Source organism: Chiloscyllium plagiosum, unplaced genomic scaffold (genome assembly GCF_037043375.1).
Source record: "Chiloscyllium plagiosum isolate Xiang-an unplaced genomic scaffold, Cpla_swu_hap1 HiC_scaffold_2, whole genome shotgun sequence".
NCBI classification, from domain to species: Eukaryota; Metazoa; Chordata; class Chondrichthyes; order Orectolobiformes; family Hemiscylliidae; genus Chiloscyllium; species Chiloscyllium plagiosum.
This window is the reverse complement of record NW_028270140.1, coordinates 121,172,852-121,192,435: the sequence shown is the minus strand read 5'-3', so window position 1 is coordinate 121,192,435 and position 19,584 is coordinate 121,172,852. Positions and strand designations below refer to the sequence as shown.

General features: G+C 42.6%; 1 protein-coding gene across 1 annotated transcript in view; it reads right to left on the bottom strand.

The window, feature by feature from the left end:
* The window catches only part of iqgap2 (IQ motif containing GTPase activating protein 2), a 360,882-nt gene that overhangs the window by 163,822 nt on the left and 177,476 nt on the right, over window positions 1–19,584 (bottom strand). Inside the window, exon 5 of the mRNA XM_088000344.1 lies at window positions 15,343–15,419. Coding sequence (XP_087856470.1) covers window positions 15,343–15,419 — 77 coding nt within the window. The remainder of the gene's footprint in view (window positions 1–15,342; window positions 15,420–19,584) is intronic.

Below are 19,584 nucleotides of genomic sequence, written 5' to 3'. Positions count from 1 at the left end.
GGAGGAGAGATTGAGTTGATTGCACCTATACACATCAGTGTTTTTGAGAATGTGAGGGGCCTTATTGAGACATACAAGATTCTTAGGGGACCTAGGAGACATTCCCGAAGAAGGGTTCATGCCCGAAACGTTGATTTTCCTGTTCCTTGGATGCTGTCTGACCTGCTGCGCTTTTCCAGCAACACATTTTCAGCTCTTAGGGGACCTGACAGAATAGGGAGGTAATTTCCTCTTGTGGCAAGATCTATGACTAGAGGGCTTAAGCTCAGAGGAAAGGGTCACCCACACACAAGATTAGAGGAGGAGGAATTTATTCTCTTAGAGGGTAATGAATCTGTAAAATTCTTTACCGAAGAGAGCTGTAGTGGAGGAGATGCTTAGTCTATTCAACGCTGAGACAACAGATTTTTAATCAGTCAGAGAATCGTGGGTTATGGTGAAAAGACAGTAAAATGGAGCATTATCAGGTTAGCCATGATCTCATCAAATGGTAGAACAGACTTGATAGACCGAATGGCCTACTTCTACACTTGTCTTATTCCATTGATTAGGAAATTCGGAGCAGAAAGTCATATTCTGCTCATTGGTAAACAGAAGCGTTATCCTTCAGCAAATATATTAAGCAACTCCTACCTGCCCTAATGGATCTTAATAATCCCATTACACCATTCAGAGCAGCAAGGAATGCTCCTGATTTCCACGCTAACTCTCATCCCTCAGTTGCAAATATGTTTATGAAGAATTGCTACTATGGCAATGCTGCTCCTTTAACAAGGTTTTTGGTGGTTTTTTTTCCCCCCCCCCCAGAGAGGTCATGAAAGCAGCGATTCCGAAAAGTCTGGTTCGGACGGGACTTAGGGCATATTTGATTATAGCTAACAGATACTGCCTCAGTCAAAAGGCTTTCAAATTAGAAAATAAAACCCTTGTACAATGAAAGGGGAGTGGCCAGTTCTCCCAGCTTAGCTTTTCTCTGGTTTTGGCAGTCTGGCTATTCACTGAAAGCAAACAGGAAGTTTTGAGGCTGCTGATCCAAGAAACAGCTGCATGGAAGCTGTCGAGCAGCTCTCTCTGACATCTCTTCTGTAAGACCCCGTGGTTGATTTTACCTTGTACCAAGGGGGGGGTAAATGGAGACTGTTGCAAGTATTTGGAACAGCATCATTAAGTTGGTATAATATGGTGGGTTTTTGGATAGGTTAAGTCACTCTGTATTCTGTTGTAGTCTTTTTGTGTCTCATTCAGTAATCCTGGAAATAAATTCTGTTTTGTTTAAAACTAAGTGGTTTGACCAGCTGCATCTCTCCTCGAATATCCATTATACACCTGCTTAAAACAACTAACAAAGTTAAGGTCTGGGCTACCTTCTTGAAATGCTTTGAGGGGCTCTGGCCTAGTCCCTAACACTACCATGTTATATTTCAAACAATAATTCACTGTGTGAAATTCTTCATGGTTTATTTACCAGGCATGGACTATTTTCTAAATGGTGAGAAAAATTCATAAAGCTAAAGTACAAAGGGGATCTGGGAGTGCTAGTCCAGGATACTTTAAAGGTTAACTTGCAGGTTGAGTCCATGATTAAGAAAGCAAATGTAATGCTGTCATTTATTTCAATAAGATTGGAATATAAAAGCAGTGACATGCTTCTGAGACTTTATAAAGCTCTGGTTAGGCCCCATTTAGAATACTGTGTCCACTTTTGGTCCCCACACCTCAGGAAGGACATACTGGCACCGGAGCGTGTCCAGTGGAGATTCACATGGATGATCCCTGGAATGGTAGGCCTAACATATGATGAATGGCTGAGGATCCTGGGTTTGTATTCATTAGAGTTTAGAAGGTTGAGGGGAGATCTAATAGAAACTTACAAGATAATAAATGGCTTAGAAAGGGTGGAGGCTGGCAAGTTGTTTACATTACGCAGGGAGACGAGGACCTGTGGGCACAGCCTTAAAATTTGAGGAGGTCAAATTAGAACAGAAATGAGGAGACATTTCTTCAGCCAGAGTGGTGGGCCTGTGGAATTCTTTGCCACGGAGTGTAGGGGAGGCCGGGACGTTAAATGTCTTCAAGGCAGAAATTGATAAATTCTTGATCTCACAAGGAATTAAGGGCTAATGGGAGGGTGCGGGTAAGTGGAGTTGAATGCCCATCAGCCATGATTAAATGGTGGAGTGGACTCGATGGGCCGAATGGCCTTACTTCCACTCCTTTGTCTTATGGTCTTATTATTTAATAAATATGCTGCATGTTATCCATCATGCAGGAGAGGTTTAAACATTCTCAGTTGGAATAAAAAGATGCTCTGTTACTATTTGAAGAGGAACAGACTTCCTATTTCTTGGTCAATAACACTGGATACTAATTAACTAACCGGAAGTCCATTAACAAACTTACATTTGGATCCTATTTACCAACCTCTCAAACAGAACTGGAAAAGATATCACCTGCCACAACAAACCAAGACACAGACACCGCAGGTGGGACAGAACACCAACACTTCATCAGGGGCTCACTGATGATACCTAGCATCGTGACAAAACGTCCGAGAACAAACTCACCAACTCAATGAGGAAACTTACAACCTAATTAACTAATTGACCACCTTTTTCCTCAGAGGATTCTCTGTTACTATGGTCAACAGGGCCTCTTCGCTGTGCCTGATTCACTTCCCAAACTCCTACCCTCACCCATTCTCTTCCGTTCTCATCACAATGATGACAGGGTCCCCCCTGCTCCTCATGTTTCACCAGCAGCATCAGCATCCAAACAATCATTAGCTGCTACTTCCGCCATCTCCAGTGGGATGTCAACATCAGATACAAATTCCCCTCCCCTCCTTGTCATCATTCCCTCGCTGGTCTACTTCCAACATTTCCCAACACCACCATAACAGAATGTGCAACATTTGCCTGTTTACTTCTTCCCTCCTCTGTATCCAAGGCCCCAGACACACCTTCCAGGCGAAGCAGTGATTGATTTGCACTTCACTCAAAGTAGTCTACTGTATTCTCTATTCACAAATGTGGTCTTCTCTACACAGACGAAAAAGCGCAGACTGGATGAATGCTTTGCAGAACATCTATATTCTATTTGTGAAACTGAGCTTCCAGCTGCCTGCTATGTCAAAGCACAATAGTGCTGACTGGTCAACATCTCTGACTCAGGCTTGCTGCAGTGCTCCAGCGAAACTCAGCACAAACTGGAGGAACAGCACCTCATCTTCCGCTTGTGAACCCTGCAGCCTTCAGGAATCAATATCAAGTTCAATAATTTCAGAACACCTCTTTCTATGTCCTTTAGCCACCCCCAGGCCCTGTCATGACATGGGCTGCTTTCAGTGCAGCTAAATCATTTTCACCAACCTGTAGTCCTATTATCACCTGTCTAGGTTTTCTTCCCTGGCTTACAATCACCAATCCGCTTGACTGCCTAAAGTTTTACCTCTCTCTCTGGGCTCCGGCTCCACCTATCTGCTCACTCAAAACAAAACCACAGCAAAATAGTTACAATACCACAAGGTGGCACCATCTTCCTATTGAGTGCAGTTTGCATCTGAAACACTTATCTTTCGAAGATATGAATATTTCACACAGTCTTCTCAAATTCTACATTAATTTAAAGATTTTGATTAGTGGTGGTTGCAGAAGTAATTACCACATGACACAACGAAGTATAACTTCTTCAGTAGATTCTTCTACATGTGCATTCAGGCAGTGAAACAGCTTCTCAGATCAAGAGCTCCTGCAAAGGCTCATTCTCAGTAACAATTACAATAAAGAAACTTTGTAACATAAAGAAAGGCCCTACTTAGAAATAAACCTTTAATCTCAATGGCTCCTGGAGGCCCTTGAAATATCTAATTACTAACACGACTGACTAGCTTACATCTTGCCTTGCTGCCCCAGAATGTCTCAAAATACTTTGCTTAATTTGTTTATTCTTTTGTCCCCCAAGTGCAGTACTTGCCTTTACGTAGGGTAAAGGCTTCCAACAAACAACTGGGAAACAACATTCCTCTTCTTTTTGGTGGCACTGCTTGAGGAAAGATTATCACAACATCAGAATTTTCTGCTCATCTTGTGATAGTATCATGGAGCCGGAATCACTGAGTAAGGCAGACAAGACCCTGGTTTACTATCTCTTCCAATGTTCATAAGTACTCACAGGAATGACAACCTGAGACACGAGTTTAATGCTGGAAAGTGGTTCAAACACACGCATCCCAGGCAAGCAAGAACAAATATATATATAACTCCATTAATGCTAGTATGGATAAAGGTGCAAGGATTTAAAGGGTTAATGGTATCACGTAGATTCAGGCAGACAAACTGTTGGAGTTCTCAAAAGTAGTCAACTGAACATACTGTCTCTCTAGTAGTCTCAGTAACCATGTCTATTGTACCAATGTCATTTGGACCTAGTTGTTATCATGCAATAAACTCATCAAGGTGGTGGAGGAGTAAGGCTCCTGACCTGGGGCTTGTCCACTCCAACCGCTTCTCTTTTCTTCTTTTTTTCCTTTTGCTTTTTTTCCACTTCCCTCTTGCCCTGAGCTGGAACAACATCAGCGGCAGCGACAAACCCCAGCGTGAACAGGCCCAAGCGTGACTCCAGCATACCCTTAATTACAATCCCAGGGTGAGCACAGGGCCCAGCATCGGGATCGACGGCTGGAACATTGGAGGCAGCATCAGCAAGGTCGGTCCAGTGACAAAAGGTGGCGGGTGCAAATTGGCAACTTTGCCTTTGGTTGGGACTAATGTGGCGACGAAGTGGTGCAGAAAAGCATCACAGCGACATTGACAAAGTGCACCCAGCGGTGAGAGACACGGCTGGAATCGGTGGGTCTGGCAGAGCAGCATCGGCCCAGTTCAACAAAAATGGAGCCTGAAGAGTGGCGACTTCAGTGTTGGCTGGGCATGCTCAAGGCCGCAATGAGGTGGTAGAGGAGGGATGGCAGCGCAGGGTCATTGATGATGAACTGCCTCAGGACTGATGGACTCTCTAAGTTATATCTTTCTATTTTTGTCTCATTCTGATCAGGGAGGTGATGAGTATTGGTAAACTATTACTCCAGAAACTCAGCTAATCTTCTGAAGTCCTCTGTTTAAATCCTACCACGGTAGCTAGTGGAATTTGAATTCAGTTAAAAAAAACCTGGAATTAAAAGTCCCCTGACGACTGTGAACCCAGAGCCAATTGTTGGCTAAACCTGATTTAGCTCACTAGTGTCCTTCAGAGAAGGAAATCTGTCAGTCATTCTCACCTGGTCTGGCCTACATGACTCCAGACCCATAGCAATGTAGTTGACTCTCAAGTGCCCTCTGAAATGGCCTAGGAGAAAGTGAGGACTGCAGATGCTGGAGATCAGAGCTGAAAATGTGTTGCTGGAAAAGCGCAGCAGGTCAGGCAGCATCCAAGGAGCAGGAGAATCGACATTTCGGGCATGAGCCCTTCTTCATTCCTGAAGAAGGGCTCATGCCCGAAAAGTCGATTCTCCTGCTCCTTGGATGCTGCCTGACCTGATGCGCTTTTCCAGCAACACATTTTCAGCTCTGAAATGGCCTAGTAAGCCATTCAGTTGTATCAATCGCTACCAAGTCTCATGCTCACCTGGCATTGACCAAGGCACTGAGGGGAGAAAAATAGACAAACAGTCTTGCAAAGTCCTCATTACATACATCTGGGGCTAGTGCCAAAACTGGGAGAACTTTCTCACAGACTAGTCAAGCAACAGCCTGACTCGGTCATACATCTGCAATTGTACTTTACAATGTCCCAGACACCACCATCACCATCTTGTCCCACCAGCAGGACAGACCCAGCAGAAGTCATGGCACAGTGGTATACAGTCAGGAGGGAGTTGCCCAGGAAGTCCTCAATGTTGACTCCGGACGCCATGAAGTCTTGTGGCTTCATGTTAAACATGGGCAAGGATTATTGTGTATCATCATCCCTCGGCTGATGAATCAATACTCCTCCTTACAGGAAGCACTGACGATAGAAAGGTCACAAAATGTACTCTAAGTGGGGGTTTTCAATGTCCACCACCTAGAGTGGCTCAGCAGCAGTACTACTGAGCAAGCTGGTGAGGTCCTAAGGACAAAGCTTATTAGACTGGGTCTGCGGCATGTGGTGAGGGAACCAACAAGAGGGGAAAACAAACCTCACCTCGTGCTTACTGATCTGCCAGCTGCAGATGATCTGTCCATGACAGTATCAGTAAGAGTGACCACTGTACAGTTCTCGCGGAGAGAAAGTTCCACCTTCATCCTGAGAATAACCTCCACCATGTTATGTGGCACTATCACCGTGCTAAATGGGACAGATCTAGCAACTCAAGAGTTACTGTCCCTGACATCAAGGAGCCTAAGCAAAACTAGAATCAGTAAGTATGAGAGGACAAACTCTTTGCTGGTTAGTATTATACCTGGCAGATAGGAAGATGGCTTCGTTGTCAGTCATCTCAGCTCCAGGACATCTCTGCAGGAGATCTGTAGGATGGTGTTCTAGACTGAGCCACCTTCAGCTGCTTCATCATTGGCCTTCCCTCCAAAAGGTCAGAAGTGGGGATGTTTGCTGATGATTGCAAAATGCTTGGGACATTCATGGCTCCCCAGATACTGAAGCAGTCCATGTTCAAATGCAACAAGATCTGGACAATATCCAGGATTAGGCTGACAAGTGGCAAGTAACACTCATGCCACATGAATGCCAGACAATGAACATCACCAATAAGAGACAAACTAACCACCACCTCTTGACATTCAATGGTATTACCATCACGGAAACCCCCATCAATACCATTGACCAGAAACTCAACTGGACTCATCACATAAACATAGTGGCTACAAGAGTAGGTCACAGTCTAGGGATACAGCAGCGAGTAACTCATCTCCTGACTTCCCATCTACAACACACAAGTCAGGATTGCAATGGAATACTCCCCACTTGCCTGGATAAGTGCTGCCTCAACAACACCATCGAGGAGAAAGCAGCCTGCCAGATTGGCATTACATGCACAAGCACCTTCCACCACTGATGCAGTAGCAGCAATGTGTACTATCTAACTCCAAGGTGTACTCAGAGATTCAAAGACAGCACATTCCACACCCATGAACACTTCCATCTAGAAGGACTAGGACAGCAGATACTGGGAACACCAACACTTCAAGTTCCCCTCCAAGACACTCAGCATCCTGACTTGGAAACACATCACTGATCCTTCACTATTGCTGGGCCAAAATCCTGGAATTCCCTCCCGAGCAGCATTGTGGGTCGACCTACAGCATATGGACTGCAGTGGTTCAAGGCGGCAGTTCACCATCACCTATTCAAGGGATAGGCAATAAATGGTGGCCAGCCAGCGGCACACTCATCCCACAAATGTATTTAAAGAAATATATTAAACTATCCTTACTAAAATACCTCTGACAATAAAATCATTTATTCATTCAGAAACTACATCTTCATTAGGAGAGGATCCTTTCCTCCTCGACTACCGAATGATACTCCTCTATCAGGTCCTATAGACATACACCAGTAAAGATGGTGGCGTTGGCAGCAAATCTACCAGAGAGCTCATACAATGTGATTGAGCTGTGGTGGGGATTCACCTTACAACAGCTTATGCATGCAACACCACTGATGCTAAACATACCTCAGTAACACCTCAGTTGATACAGCTGTTATTGCAGCAATTTAGTTTTAGGATTTGCTAATGGGGATCCTAAATTTTTTTTTGCTTGGATCTGGCAATCTTTTATTTTTGATCTTCATTCACAATCCTGTTGATTTCACAATCTAGGAGTTGTAGCCAGCATAGCTTGGAAATGGCAGGAACGCCACTTAGAATTTTCTGTCCATTGATACCAAAATTAAATGGAGGAGAAACATTGAGCTGTACCCCTTGGGATCTCTTAAAAAGCATTTCCTGCCTTGAGAGTTGATGGCAGAACCTTTGCTTATATGCCACCTTTGTTGTTGAACGAAATGTTGATTTTGTCAAATAATCTTCTCACTTCATCGCTAGTTATTTGCCTGAATGCAAAATCCTCACTTGTCAGAGTTGACAACATTTCCACATTTTCGAAAGGCTGCATCAAAAGTCTTTGAAATGACAAATCACATCCAGCAACACAAAGCCAATTTCAGTTGGAATTGGCAGGGAAAATTATTTAAGTGCATTCAAGGAAGCCAAGTTGACAGTGAATTCATTTCATCAACATGCCAATTGATCTTAGTGCAAATACTTTGAAAATAAAGTTTTCTGCAGCATTTCTTCCAGGGCTGAAAACTCCACAAAAGGACAAACAAGATCCAAAAATGAGAGCACTATCTGACACACCTACAGACACAAATATGGTTCAGACTTTTGCTAGGATGGACAGTGTCTCACTCATGGAAAAAGTAGCTGTAGAAATCATGCCTCTGGAGCCATAAGTCTGCCTATTAATGCCTGTCCATGCCTCTCAAAGCCTATCACCATCTTCATTATTATTATTCACTAAACCTCCAAGCTTCACATCATCTACAAATTTCAAAATTATGCCATATACTTCAGATCTATTTCAAAAATTGTAGTAGGTCCGAGGGAATCATACCTCTCTCCAAACGGAGGGACAGCCATTCATTTGAACTCTGTTTTCTATTTCTTCGCCAATTGAGTATCCATGCTGTCATTTCCCTACATGTCACTTGTACTTCAGAATTACTGTTAAATTGCTGTAACCCCACTCTTCCCATGTCCCTTGACGTCTTTGGTCTCTAGCAATCTATTTGTTTCTTAAATATATTCAATGATAGCCTGTGTAGCCTTCTATGGTAAAGAATTCCAGTGAATACACATCCATTCAACCTAATCTCGCCTCATACAACAAACCTGCCATACCAGGAACCTTCACCGCACTCCCTCTGTGGAATGTGTATATTTTCTTAGAGATCAATGCACAATATACTCCAGGTGTGATCCCACCAAGGGTCTGTGGAATTCAGTCAGAATTGCTTGCCACTGTGCTCAACCCCTGTTGCAATGAAGACCAATATACCATTTCCCTTCCAAACTACTTGCTGCACCTGCATGCTCGCTTTTAGTAACCAATCTGCAAGAACACCCAGGTCCCTTTGTATATCAACATTTCCCAATCTATTGCTGTTTAAGTAGTATTCTGCCATTCTGTTTTTCTCGAGTGGACAACTTCACATTTATCCATGTTATGTTGTACCTGCCATGTATTTACCAACTCATTCAACTGCCCTAAATTGCCTTGAAGCTTTTTAACATCCTTCTCAACACTCACAGACCCCATTTGATTCTATCATTCAAATTGTGAGTATGTATTTTCAGAATAACAGAGCCCAAGCACCCTATTTAGAATGAGAGCAGATCAACATTTGTAATAACCTAGTGCCTTTTTCTAGAGGCAAAGATCTTATTTTAAAACATACTTTAAAGTTTTAAAAGTTAGTTGAAGTTATGTAGGGTTTCAAAATAAGTGGCAATTAAGAAGCTATTCGCAGAATATTCTTTAACATGAAACTACATTAACTGTTAACACATTTAGTAGAATCCTGTCATGAATCATCATAGAACCAGACTTGGAAAAAGAATATCCGGGCAGATTACCAATGAAACAGTGTGCAAAAGTGCTAAAAATGGCTTTTGCGAGCCTCTGACACTAACTGCACATTCAAATCATTGCAGTTAGGGGCAATATTGTTCACAGAGGAGTTTGTGGAATTCAGCAGGACTTAGCAGTACACATTACACTTGGTAACAGAACTCCTCTCCCAGACATATGCTCAATTAGCTGCTATTTTTGACAGTACACAGCAATGTAGGTTTAAATTACTACCTACAATGTACCAAGGAGAGTTAAAAATATTTTGGTGTCTGTGTGTGATGGCTGATGACCAGATGATAACCCAAATCAATTGTGTTCCACCATTTCCAATCTGTGCGTCATTTAAAGAAAACTTTGAGAGCAGAGAAATGTAGAATAACATTGTATGACATACTACTTAATGGACAAATACAGATGAGAAAGATAAATGGATCTTTTTAAGAGTTCAAGGCAGTGTCTGGTGGAGCACTTTTTAAACTGCAAAATACGCCCTCAGTGACTAAGCATGTGAGTAAAGCATAAAAACATAACCCAAATTAGTCCTACTCAAAGTCACTTCTTGTACCTCAGCTGGAGTACTGCGTGAAACGTTGGGTGCCGTATTTTAGGAAAGATACAACACAATACAGCACAGGAACAGGCCCTTCAGCCCATCAAGCCAGCATCGATTCCTAGTCCTTATTTCGAACCGTTATTTATTGTCCATGCCCCATATATTTCCTTCTGTTTACCTCCTGTGCATGTGTCTATCAAGAAATGCCTGAAACATTGCGAACACGCTGTTTCCACCACCCCACTAGCAGTGCATTCCCACCACCATCTATGTCAACATTTTCTCCCCCACACTTCTCCCCTAAACTTTCCCCCTCTCAATCATGAACATTTGTCCTCTTGTAGTTGACTGTTCCACCCTGGGAAAATCCTCTGACTATCCATCCTATACATGCCCCTCACAAATTTTGTAGATCTCTCAGGTCACCCCTCAGCCTCAGTCTTTTCAGTGAAAACAATCAGAGTTTATCCAACCTCTCTTCAGAACTAAAACCTTCCAGACCAGGTGAGATCTGATAAAACTTCACTGCACCCTCTCCAAAGTGCCTATGTCCTCCTGGTAGTGTGACGAACAGAACTGTACACAATATTCCTAACACATTGGAGAACTTGTAGAAGAGATTTAGAGAATAGTACCAGAGATACTTCAGTTACGAAGGCAGATTCGAGAAATAGTGACTCGGAGAGAAGAAAATTAAAGTAATTTGACAGAGGTTTCCAAACTTATAAAGGGGCTGAACAGAGTGGAATGAGACAAACTGTTCCCACTTGTATCGGGATTAAAAATGAGGGGGCACAGATTTAAAATTAAGCGCAAGAGAAACAAATGCAATGTGCGAGACAACTTTTTCATGCAGAGAATTGTATTGTCCAGAAGCTTGGTGGAGACAGGTACAGTTGAGGGATCCAAGAGAGCCTTGTTTTAATTCAAGTAATTATCCAATGTGGTAAAAACAATGACTGCAGATGCTGGAAACCAGATTCTGGATTAGTGATGCTGGAAGAGCACAGCAGTTCAGGCAGCATCCAAGGAGCTTCGAAATCGACATTTCGGGCAAAAGCCCTTCATCAGGAATAAAGGGCAGTGAGCTTGGAGCGTGGAGAGATAAGCTAGAGGAGGGTGGGGGTGGGGAGAAAGTAGCATAGAGTACAATAGGTGAGTGGGGGAGGGGATGAAGGTGATAGGTCAAGGAGGAGAGGGTGGAGTGGATAGGTGGAAAAGGAGCTAGGCAGGTAGGACAAGTCCAGACAAGTCATGGGGACAGTGCTGAGCTGGAAGTTTGGAACTAGGGTGAGGTGGGGAAAGAGGAAATGAGGAAACTGTTGAAGTCCACATTGATGCCCTGGGGTTGAAGTGTTCCGAGGCGAAAGATGAGGCGTTCTTCCTCCAGGCGTCTGATGGTGAGGGAGCGGCAGTGAAGGAGGCCCAGGACCTCCCTGTCCTCGGCAGTGTGGGAGGGGGAGTTGAAATGTTGGGCCACGGGGCGGTGTGGTTGATTGGTGTGGGTGTCCCGGAGATGTTCCCTAAAGCCCTCTGCTAGGAGGCGCCCAGTCTCCCCAATGTAGAGGAGACCGCATCGGGAGCAACGATACAATAAATGATATTGGTGGATGTGCAAGTAAAACTTTGATGGATGTGGAAGGCTCCTTTAGGGCCTTGGAGAGAAGAAGTGAGGGAGGAGGTGTGGGCGCAGGTTTTACAGTTCCTGCGGTGGCAGGGGAAAGTGCCAGGATGGGAGGGTGGGTTGTAGGGGGCATGGACCTGACCAAGTAGTCACAGAGGGAACGGTCTTTGCGGAAGGCGGAAAGGGGTGGGGAGGAAAATATATTCCTGGTGGTGGGGTCTGTTTGGAGGTGGCGGAAATGTCGGCGAATGATTTGGTTTATGCGAAGGTTGGTAGGATGGAAGGTGAGCACCAGGGGCGTTCTGTCCTTGTTGCGGTTGAAGGGGTGGGGTCTGAGGGTGGAGGTGTGGGATGTGGACGAGATGCGTTGGAGGGCATCTTTAACCACGTGGAAAGGGAAATTGTGGTCTCTAAAGGAGGAGGCCATCTGGTGTGTTCTGTGGTGGAACTGGTCCTCCTGGGAGCAGATACGGTGGAGGCGGAGGAATTGGGAATACGGGATGGCATTTTTGCAAGAGGTAGGGTGGGAAGAGGTGTAATCCAGGTAGCTGTGGGAGTCGGTGGGTTTGTAAAAAATGTCAGTGTCAATTCGGTCGTCATTAATGGAGATGGAGAGGTCCAGGAAGGGGAGGGAGGTGTCAGAGATGGCCCAGGTAAATTTAAGGTCAGGGTGGAATATGTTGGTGAAGTTGATGAATTGCTCAACCTCCTCGCGGGAGCACGAGGTGGCGCCAATGCAGTCATCAATGTAGCGGAGGAAGAGGTGGGGAGTGGTGCCGGTGTAATAACGGAAGATCAACTGCTCTACGTAGCCAACAAAGAGACAGGCATAGCTGGGGCCCATACTGTGCCCATGGCTACCCCTTTGGTCTGGAGGAAGTGGGAGGATTCAAAGGAGAAAATGTTAAGGGTGAGGACCAGTTCGGCCAAACGAATGAGAGTGTCGATGGAAAGGTACTGTTGGGGACGACTGGAGAGGAAAAAACGGAGGGCTTGGAGGCCCTGGTCATGGCAGATGGAGGTGTAGAGGGATTGGATATCCATGGTGAAGATGAGGCATTGGGGGCCGGGGAAACGGAAGTCTTGGAGGAGGTGGAGGGCGTGGGTGGTGTCTCGAACGTTTGTGGGGAGTTCCTGGACTAAGGGGGATAGGATGCAGAGAATAGGGTGAAAGGCAAGAGATTAGCACCAACCTATAATGCTCATTCAGAGAGTCAGTGAAGATACAATGGGCCAAAAGATCTCTCTCTGCAATGCAAGAATTCTCAGAATCTGTACCCTATCCAATAGTCACTGATGCTAGCTATTTAGCATCCAGGTGCTGCCTTAATCACATATGAAAAATTTCCTGACCTGAGCTTGTTTCAATACTGCCATGACTAGCAATTGGTTACTAAATAGCTGGGCTCTCTGATCATCCACTTAACAAATAAGCATTGTAGCATCTACCGCCATTCGAGCAACAATTAAAAGAATGCGTCTCTTTTAAGATTTTAGACACTTTATTTCATCACTGTGATGCAATTTTAAATCCAAACCCGGGTTGACAGGTTGAACACTTCCGCAGCCTGTTGGCTGTAATAGTCCTATATGAGAGCCTGGACTGCATCAAATCAGTTTGTCGACAGCGTAAGCAGACGATTCAGAATTACCCAGATGACTCAGCATTAATTACCATTATTATATCATGAAGCCTCAGGATAGTTAATGTAGGAAAATGGGGAAAGAAAACACATCATTTGTGCAGTTGTATATATTTGTTTTTACTCCAGCACTTGAAATTCAACTGTTAAAGACAAAATAAAGTTAAGCAGCTGTAGTCAAAAGAAGTGTCTTTGTACAAGTAACAATTTGTACTAAAACTGTGGTTTTGAAACTAAAATTTGCTAATAATTGTTACAAATAAATTTGCATCAACACTTTTAGTTAGCACTAAGAAACAAACTAAGTGGTAATCAATGAAGGAAATTAAGCGCATCCACCTTTTTGTTATATGTGCAAATTGTGGAACCGAAAACTAATGCAGTGAAAATGTAACCACAACAATTCTCTGCTTTCATTCAGTGATATATCTTCTGTAAAATATATGTATGTGATCTGTTGGCATTGTTTTAAATCTTGAAAGGACAAGGCTTACATTAAAGCATACAGAACTCAAACCAGACCGAGGGCCATTTTAAACAGTTTGTTGCACTCAAGTCTCGTATTACAGCATGACAAATGACAAAGGAAAAGGGGCCAATTGGAAGGAAACTTAACTGCACCAGGAAGTGGCTCATGTTGACCACCACTGAGTAAAAACAGACAGTCTACCATGCATTCTTTTGGCAACTGAGTAGAGCAGAACAGTGTAAAGTTGATGCTTAACTAACATCACAGATTTCTCACAGACTCAACTACAATCATCAATGCAGAGACTGCAAACAGAAAAAAACCTAAAATTCTCAATCGTGTAGAAGGTTGCTCCCATCAATGCTAGCAGTTCACGGGTGCAAATACGCTCAGAAATTGCCACAGCACACATTATATTTAGCAGTGAAGGCCATGCATGACTGACTGAGGCAAATTTCACTCATGCTGAAAGGACTACCCTCATTTATAGCAGACAGGCTTGAAATTAAAATTTAAGGGTTTTTATTTTTCAGGATATAATGGAGGAAGTCTTGATCAAAGCTCATGATTTGGAGATGCCGGTGTTGGACTGGGGTGTACAAAGTTAAAAATCACACAACAACAGGTTATAGTCCAACAGGTTTAATTGGAAGCACACTAGCTTTCGGAGAGCTGCTCCTTCATCAGGACAACCACCTGAAGGAGTGTCGCTCCGAAAGCTAGAGTGCTTCCAATTAAATCTGTTGGACTATAACCTTGTGTTGTGTGATTTTTAACTTGATAAAAGCTGTAGGACAACAAGAAACAAGAGGCAAATTTTCAGCTAAGCTTCAAATTGTCAAATCATGGGAATTTACAATACTGACCTGACACCACCCTGCTTTCACTCCGATGGGTTTGAACAGAGAGGCTCAATTATTACATTTTGCTCCTTCAAATAGTGTTTACCAAAACAACCAAGGGTACAAATTGGGAACAGCAGCAGGCCACGCTGCCCCTCAAACATGCTCTGCTGTTCAATAAAACTGTGGCTAATTTGATTGCAGCCTCAACTCCACTTCCCTTTCTACCCGTTAGACTCCCTTATTAGGCAAGAACCTAAGAATATCTCTCTCTCTGCTTTAAAACTGTTCAATGACCCTGACTCCACCAGGCATCATCCCCACCAGTTGTCTTCCCTCCTATTTTCATGTCAACTCTAAACATGACTATATTAATACATTCATTCTCCTCAAAGTCATCAACATGGACAGCTTCTTATTTACCTACATTAATAATACATTTTTTGTGCTGACTGCAGTGTTTATACCTCTACATTGCCAGTAGCACTGCACAGGATTTACATTGTTAGCAAAGGATGCTTCATCCAACATATGAATTCTCTAACCCTAAGCCGTCATGGCTTGCACTGTTATCCAGGTTACCTTAGTGCATGTATGCAGTAGATCACTCGAGGCATATTTTTCCGATCGTAAACATCTGTCGTCTCAGGATAAAAGATCTGAAATAATAAAGACAAACAAGAAAAAATATTTGTCAAAATTAAATGCTGTGCAAGCATCCGCTTGTATTGTCAAACTTCCCTTAACGAATATTTGCTCGGTTTCAAGGCTCTAAATAAAATTGCCCGTTATTGTTCATATCTCCCAGTCTCGGAGATATGCCATGCACTACAGACTGTTTCTACTACTGATCAGAAAAAAAACATATTACAGTGAAAATGATTTTTGCTTAATAGTATTATTGATTTAAATACAGAACTATAACACAAAAAAACCATGTAACAATAAGATAGCGAATGAACCAAAACAAAATTCGATATGTATCAAAAACATACAAAGTATAGTAATTGGTGGGAAGTTTCAAGTCTGCACGCATTACAAATGCAGTTGGGGAAAGGGTGCTGCATCGTGCTATGACTCTATTCAGTTGCTCATTGGAGGGGTGGTGGGCTTTGGAGCAAGGGGCAATCGAGGGGCACACAACAGATTAGACATGTTGCATATTCTGCCCAAAGCTGGCTTTCTTGGCTGGCTGGCAGGCACTGACATCATGAAAAGTTCAGACAACAAAATTAAAAACATGTTTTCTTTTTAAGAGAACCATATCTACTTCAACAAAATAAAAGCAGAGTGCTGAGCATGTTGGAGATCTGAAATAAATGTTGGGGAAACTGAGCAGGTTGGCAGCTTCTGTGCTGAGAATACGGAGTTAACTTTTAGAGTCCAATATGCATTTTTAAAAATTTGCAGTCCTGAGTATTTTAAACAAAGTGTTCTCCAAGCAGACCTCCTTTATCCCATAACCTAATCTCTAAAAGCATACCTATTACTGTGACATCTTAAATTCTCAGATCTTCCAAATCAGCCTCAGTGGTGTAGATTATTCCCATTTACAAAGTAAAGGAAGTTCAATACTGGGAACACACAGGAGAGAAGGAGGAAGAGAGGGGACCTGATCAAGGTGTACAAAATAATAAGGGGAATAGATAGAGTCAATAGCCTGAGACTTTTCCCCAGGGCAGGACTGACTAGTATGAGAAGTCAAAGTTTGAAGATATTAGGAGGAAGGTATAAAGGAGACGACGTCAGAGGTAGGTTCTTTACACAGAGTTGTGAATGCGTTGCCAGCTGTGGTGGTGGAAGCAGAGTCATTAGGGACATTTAAGCGACTGCTGGACATGCACATGGATAACAGTGAGTCAAGTGGTGCGTAGGTTGTTACCATATTTGACATTAGGATTAAATCTTGGCACAACATCGTGGGCCATAGGGCCTGTGCTGTACTTTTCTATGTTCTACCAACATCAAATTGGTTGTCATTTCCCATCACTAAATTGAAAGCCAGATCAAAAGGTAGTTCAAAGAATCTCAAACTGTTTCCAACTTTGCTAAATTTCTTTAATGAGCGAAGAGACAATTCAATGGCTCCCAGTATTGGCATCAAATGATGTTGAAGATGAAAAATATATATGGCACATATTATAAAGAACCTTCCTCACACAGACACTATTGATTGATTGATTGAAAATAAAATATACTTGATAATGTTTTCAAACATTTATAAAGATTTACACTATTACCCAAAGCTGACATAGCTCAACAGGTAGTTAAAATCAACTTGCAGTCAAGATTTTAACTCCAAATTCTGCAGCTGGCCATTTAGTCAGATCACTTCGGGAGATAGAGGTCAGTGAATGTCAGAACTCCGCAGTAGGTACACAAGTAGCAAAGGTCACATGTCACATTACTAAAGGAACTTGACAAATTGCATCCTAACTCGATATCAAGAAAGCTGCAGAGTAAAATACGGGCAAGATTGAATTCCTGGTGAACTTCCATCTTAACAAGATATTAGATATAAACTACATAATCTATCAAAAAACCTTAGCTAAGATTGCACTGATGAATGATCACAGATCAATTCCACTTACAGCTATGTTTGATTTGTTGAAAACATGCAATTTTGACAGCATATAGTCACATGCAAAATAACAGATGATTTTAAACAAATGCATAAAACCTTTACTGATATCCATAATCCCAATATATTGCACAGTGTGATTATGAATTTTACTTCAGCATTTGAATATATTTAAATGAAATCTTCTAAGTATTACAAGGAGAACCTGGGTTTGAGCATCAGAATCCCCCAAATGAGTTAGATTTCATAGTTCCCATTAATGCTGTCAGAGGTGTGGATAATGGAGAAGCACCAAGAATGCCAGCATGTAATGGTAACGTCGCTGGAATAGTAAACCAGAGATGCAGGCAAATTTGCTGCACTCACTGGTTCAAATTCCACAATAGTGTGACGAGGTGTGTTTTGTCCTTATTTTTATGAACAGAGATTGAGACAGAGATGAAATGCAGTCTTCCAAGCCAATAAAGTAAACAACTTATGAGGCCTTGAGATTCTGTTTCCAAAAAAAATACATTGGAATAATAGAAGCAGCATGAATGCGTGGTGTCAGGCTCCCACAGAACCAGGGTTTTGATTTAGCTTTCAGTAATAGCTGGGATCATGAAACGAAAAACCTATTTCTCTCTGTTACAGCTAAAAGCTGAGGTTCCCTCACTGTTGCTAGAAATACGTGAGAGGCAATCTATTTTACTGAATTTGTCTTTGCCAAGGGTGTGTTTATGGGATGTTACTACAATGGAACAGTTGCTGTTTAGCAGTTAAATAATCTATTATTTCTTAACGTTTTCTAACAGAACTAAAGTTATCCCAATTCCTCTTCTCTTTGTTTCTATTTTAACTGGGGTTAAGAACAAACTATGCTTTGCCTCAGAGCTGAAGTAGCAAAACCTAATATATTACATCTGGAACACAGCACATTGCACAAGTCTTTACAATAAGAAAGGAGTTACAGTCTAAGCTAGCTCCTTGAGACACAAGGAGATTTGGTCTGGTCCATAACAATGGCAGCTGATAGAATTTAAACGCTTAATAATTATGAAATATAAAACTAGAGTCAGCGATTGTGACCATGAAACAATTATCAGAAAAATAAATCTGGTTCATTAATATCACCTAGGGAAGAAAATGTGTCATCCTTACCTCGGCTGGCATACCGACAAGTCCAGGTCCAGGTTAGTGTAGTCAATTCTTAAAATGTCTGCCAAAGATATTTGGATGAAGGCTAGTAAGGGATGGGCAACAAATGCTGATCTTATCAGTGATGTCCACATCCCATGAAAGAAGTAAAGCAAACAAACATTCTTCCATTGGTGATTCACACATCAAACTTCGGAAGAAAAGAGTAAGGTGGCTGTTGCCTATTTCAATCTCCCCACCGGAAAGCTGGATTTCAAAAGCTCTGCACTCATTTTACTTTGGCTTCTTCAATATCTCCTGGGATTTAAGCATCAGCCACCAACAAACAACAATTTTTATTTCAGAAAGGCTTGCAAAAGGTGTTTTATTAAGAGCGGGGTGGGGGTGTACTGATCATCCATTACAGCAACATCCCATCTTGGGGCTCATTGTAGGATTGCTGTTCATGAGTGAGGTGTCACTACATTCATCTTTTAAAATGGACAACCTACCTGTGAAAACACCATCAGCTGACTCAAATAATGGAGGTGAGACCCAAGGCAAGAACAAATAGTCCATAACCAATTTCAAAAATACAGCCTGCTTAAAATTGAACCGAATGTGAAAGAGAAACCCACAGAAACAGAAAGAATCACGAAGCAAAATAAAACTAATGAGAAGCAGAACTCAATTACAGCACCAAGAACCAGCAGCCTTGCATATACCGTTCCTCCCCCACTGAATAAGAATTTGGCTCTCAATACTCTTCCACTGAGCAAAGGTTACACATCCCTCATTCATCTACAGAGAGCGAAAACCTGCTCCACCCTACCTACTCCTTACATCCTCATGGTGAGCACAATTTCATCCCAAGATCCCAGCTGAATGCCCTCATCTAATCTAGTATCCTGCCAATAATTCTGTTTCCTCAATTCCAGTCTCTTGCCCTCACCCAGCCACATTTTCTTGAATATGCTTCAATTCCTTTTCACAGAAAGTCCTTCATTCCTACCTACAGCCCCCACTTTCCCACCCCATTCCAACTGGCCATATTTCTCTATCTTTTTTCAATGCTTTTTATTCTCTTCATGAAGACAAGCAGGAGGCTGGAAGAACACAGCAAGCCA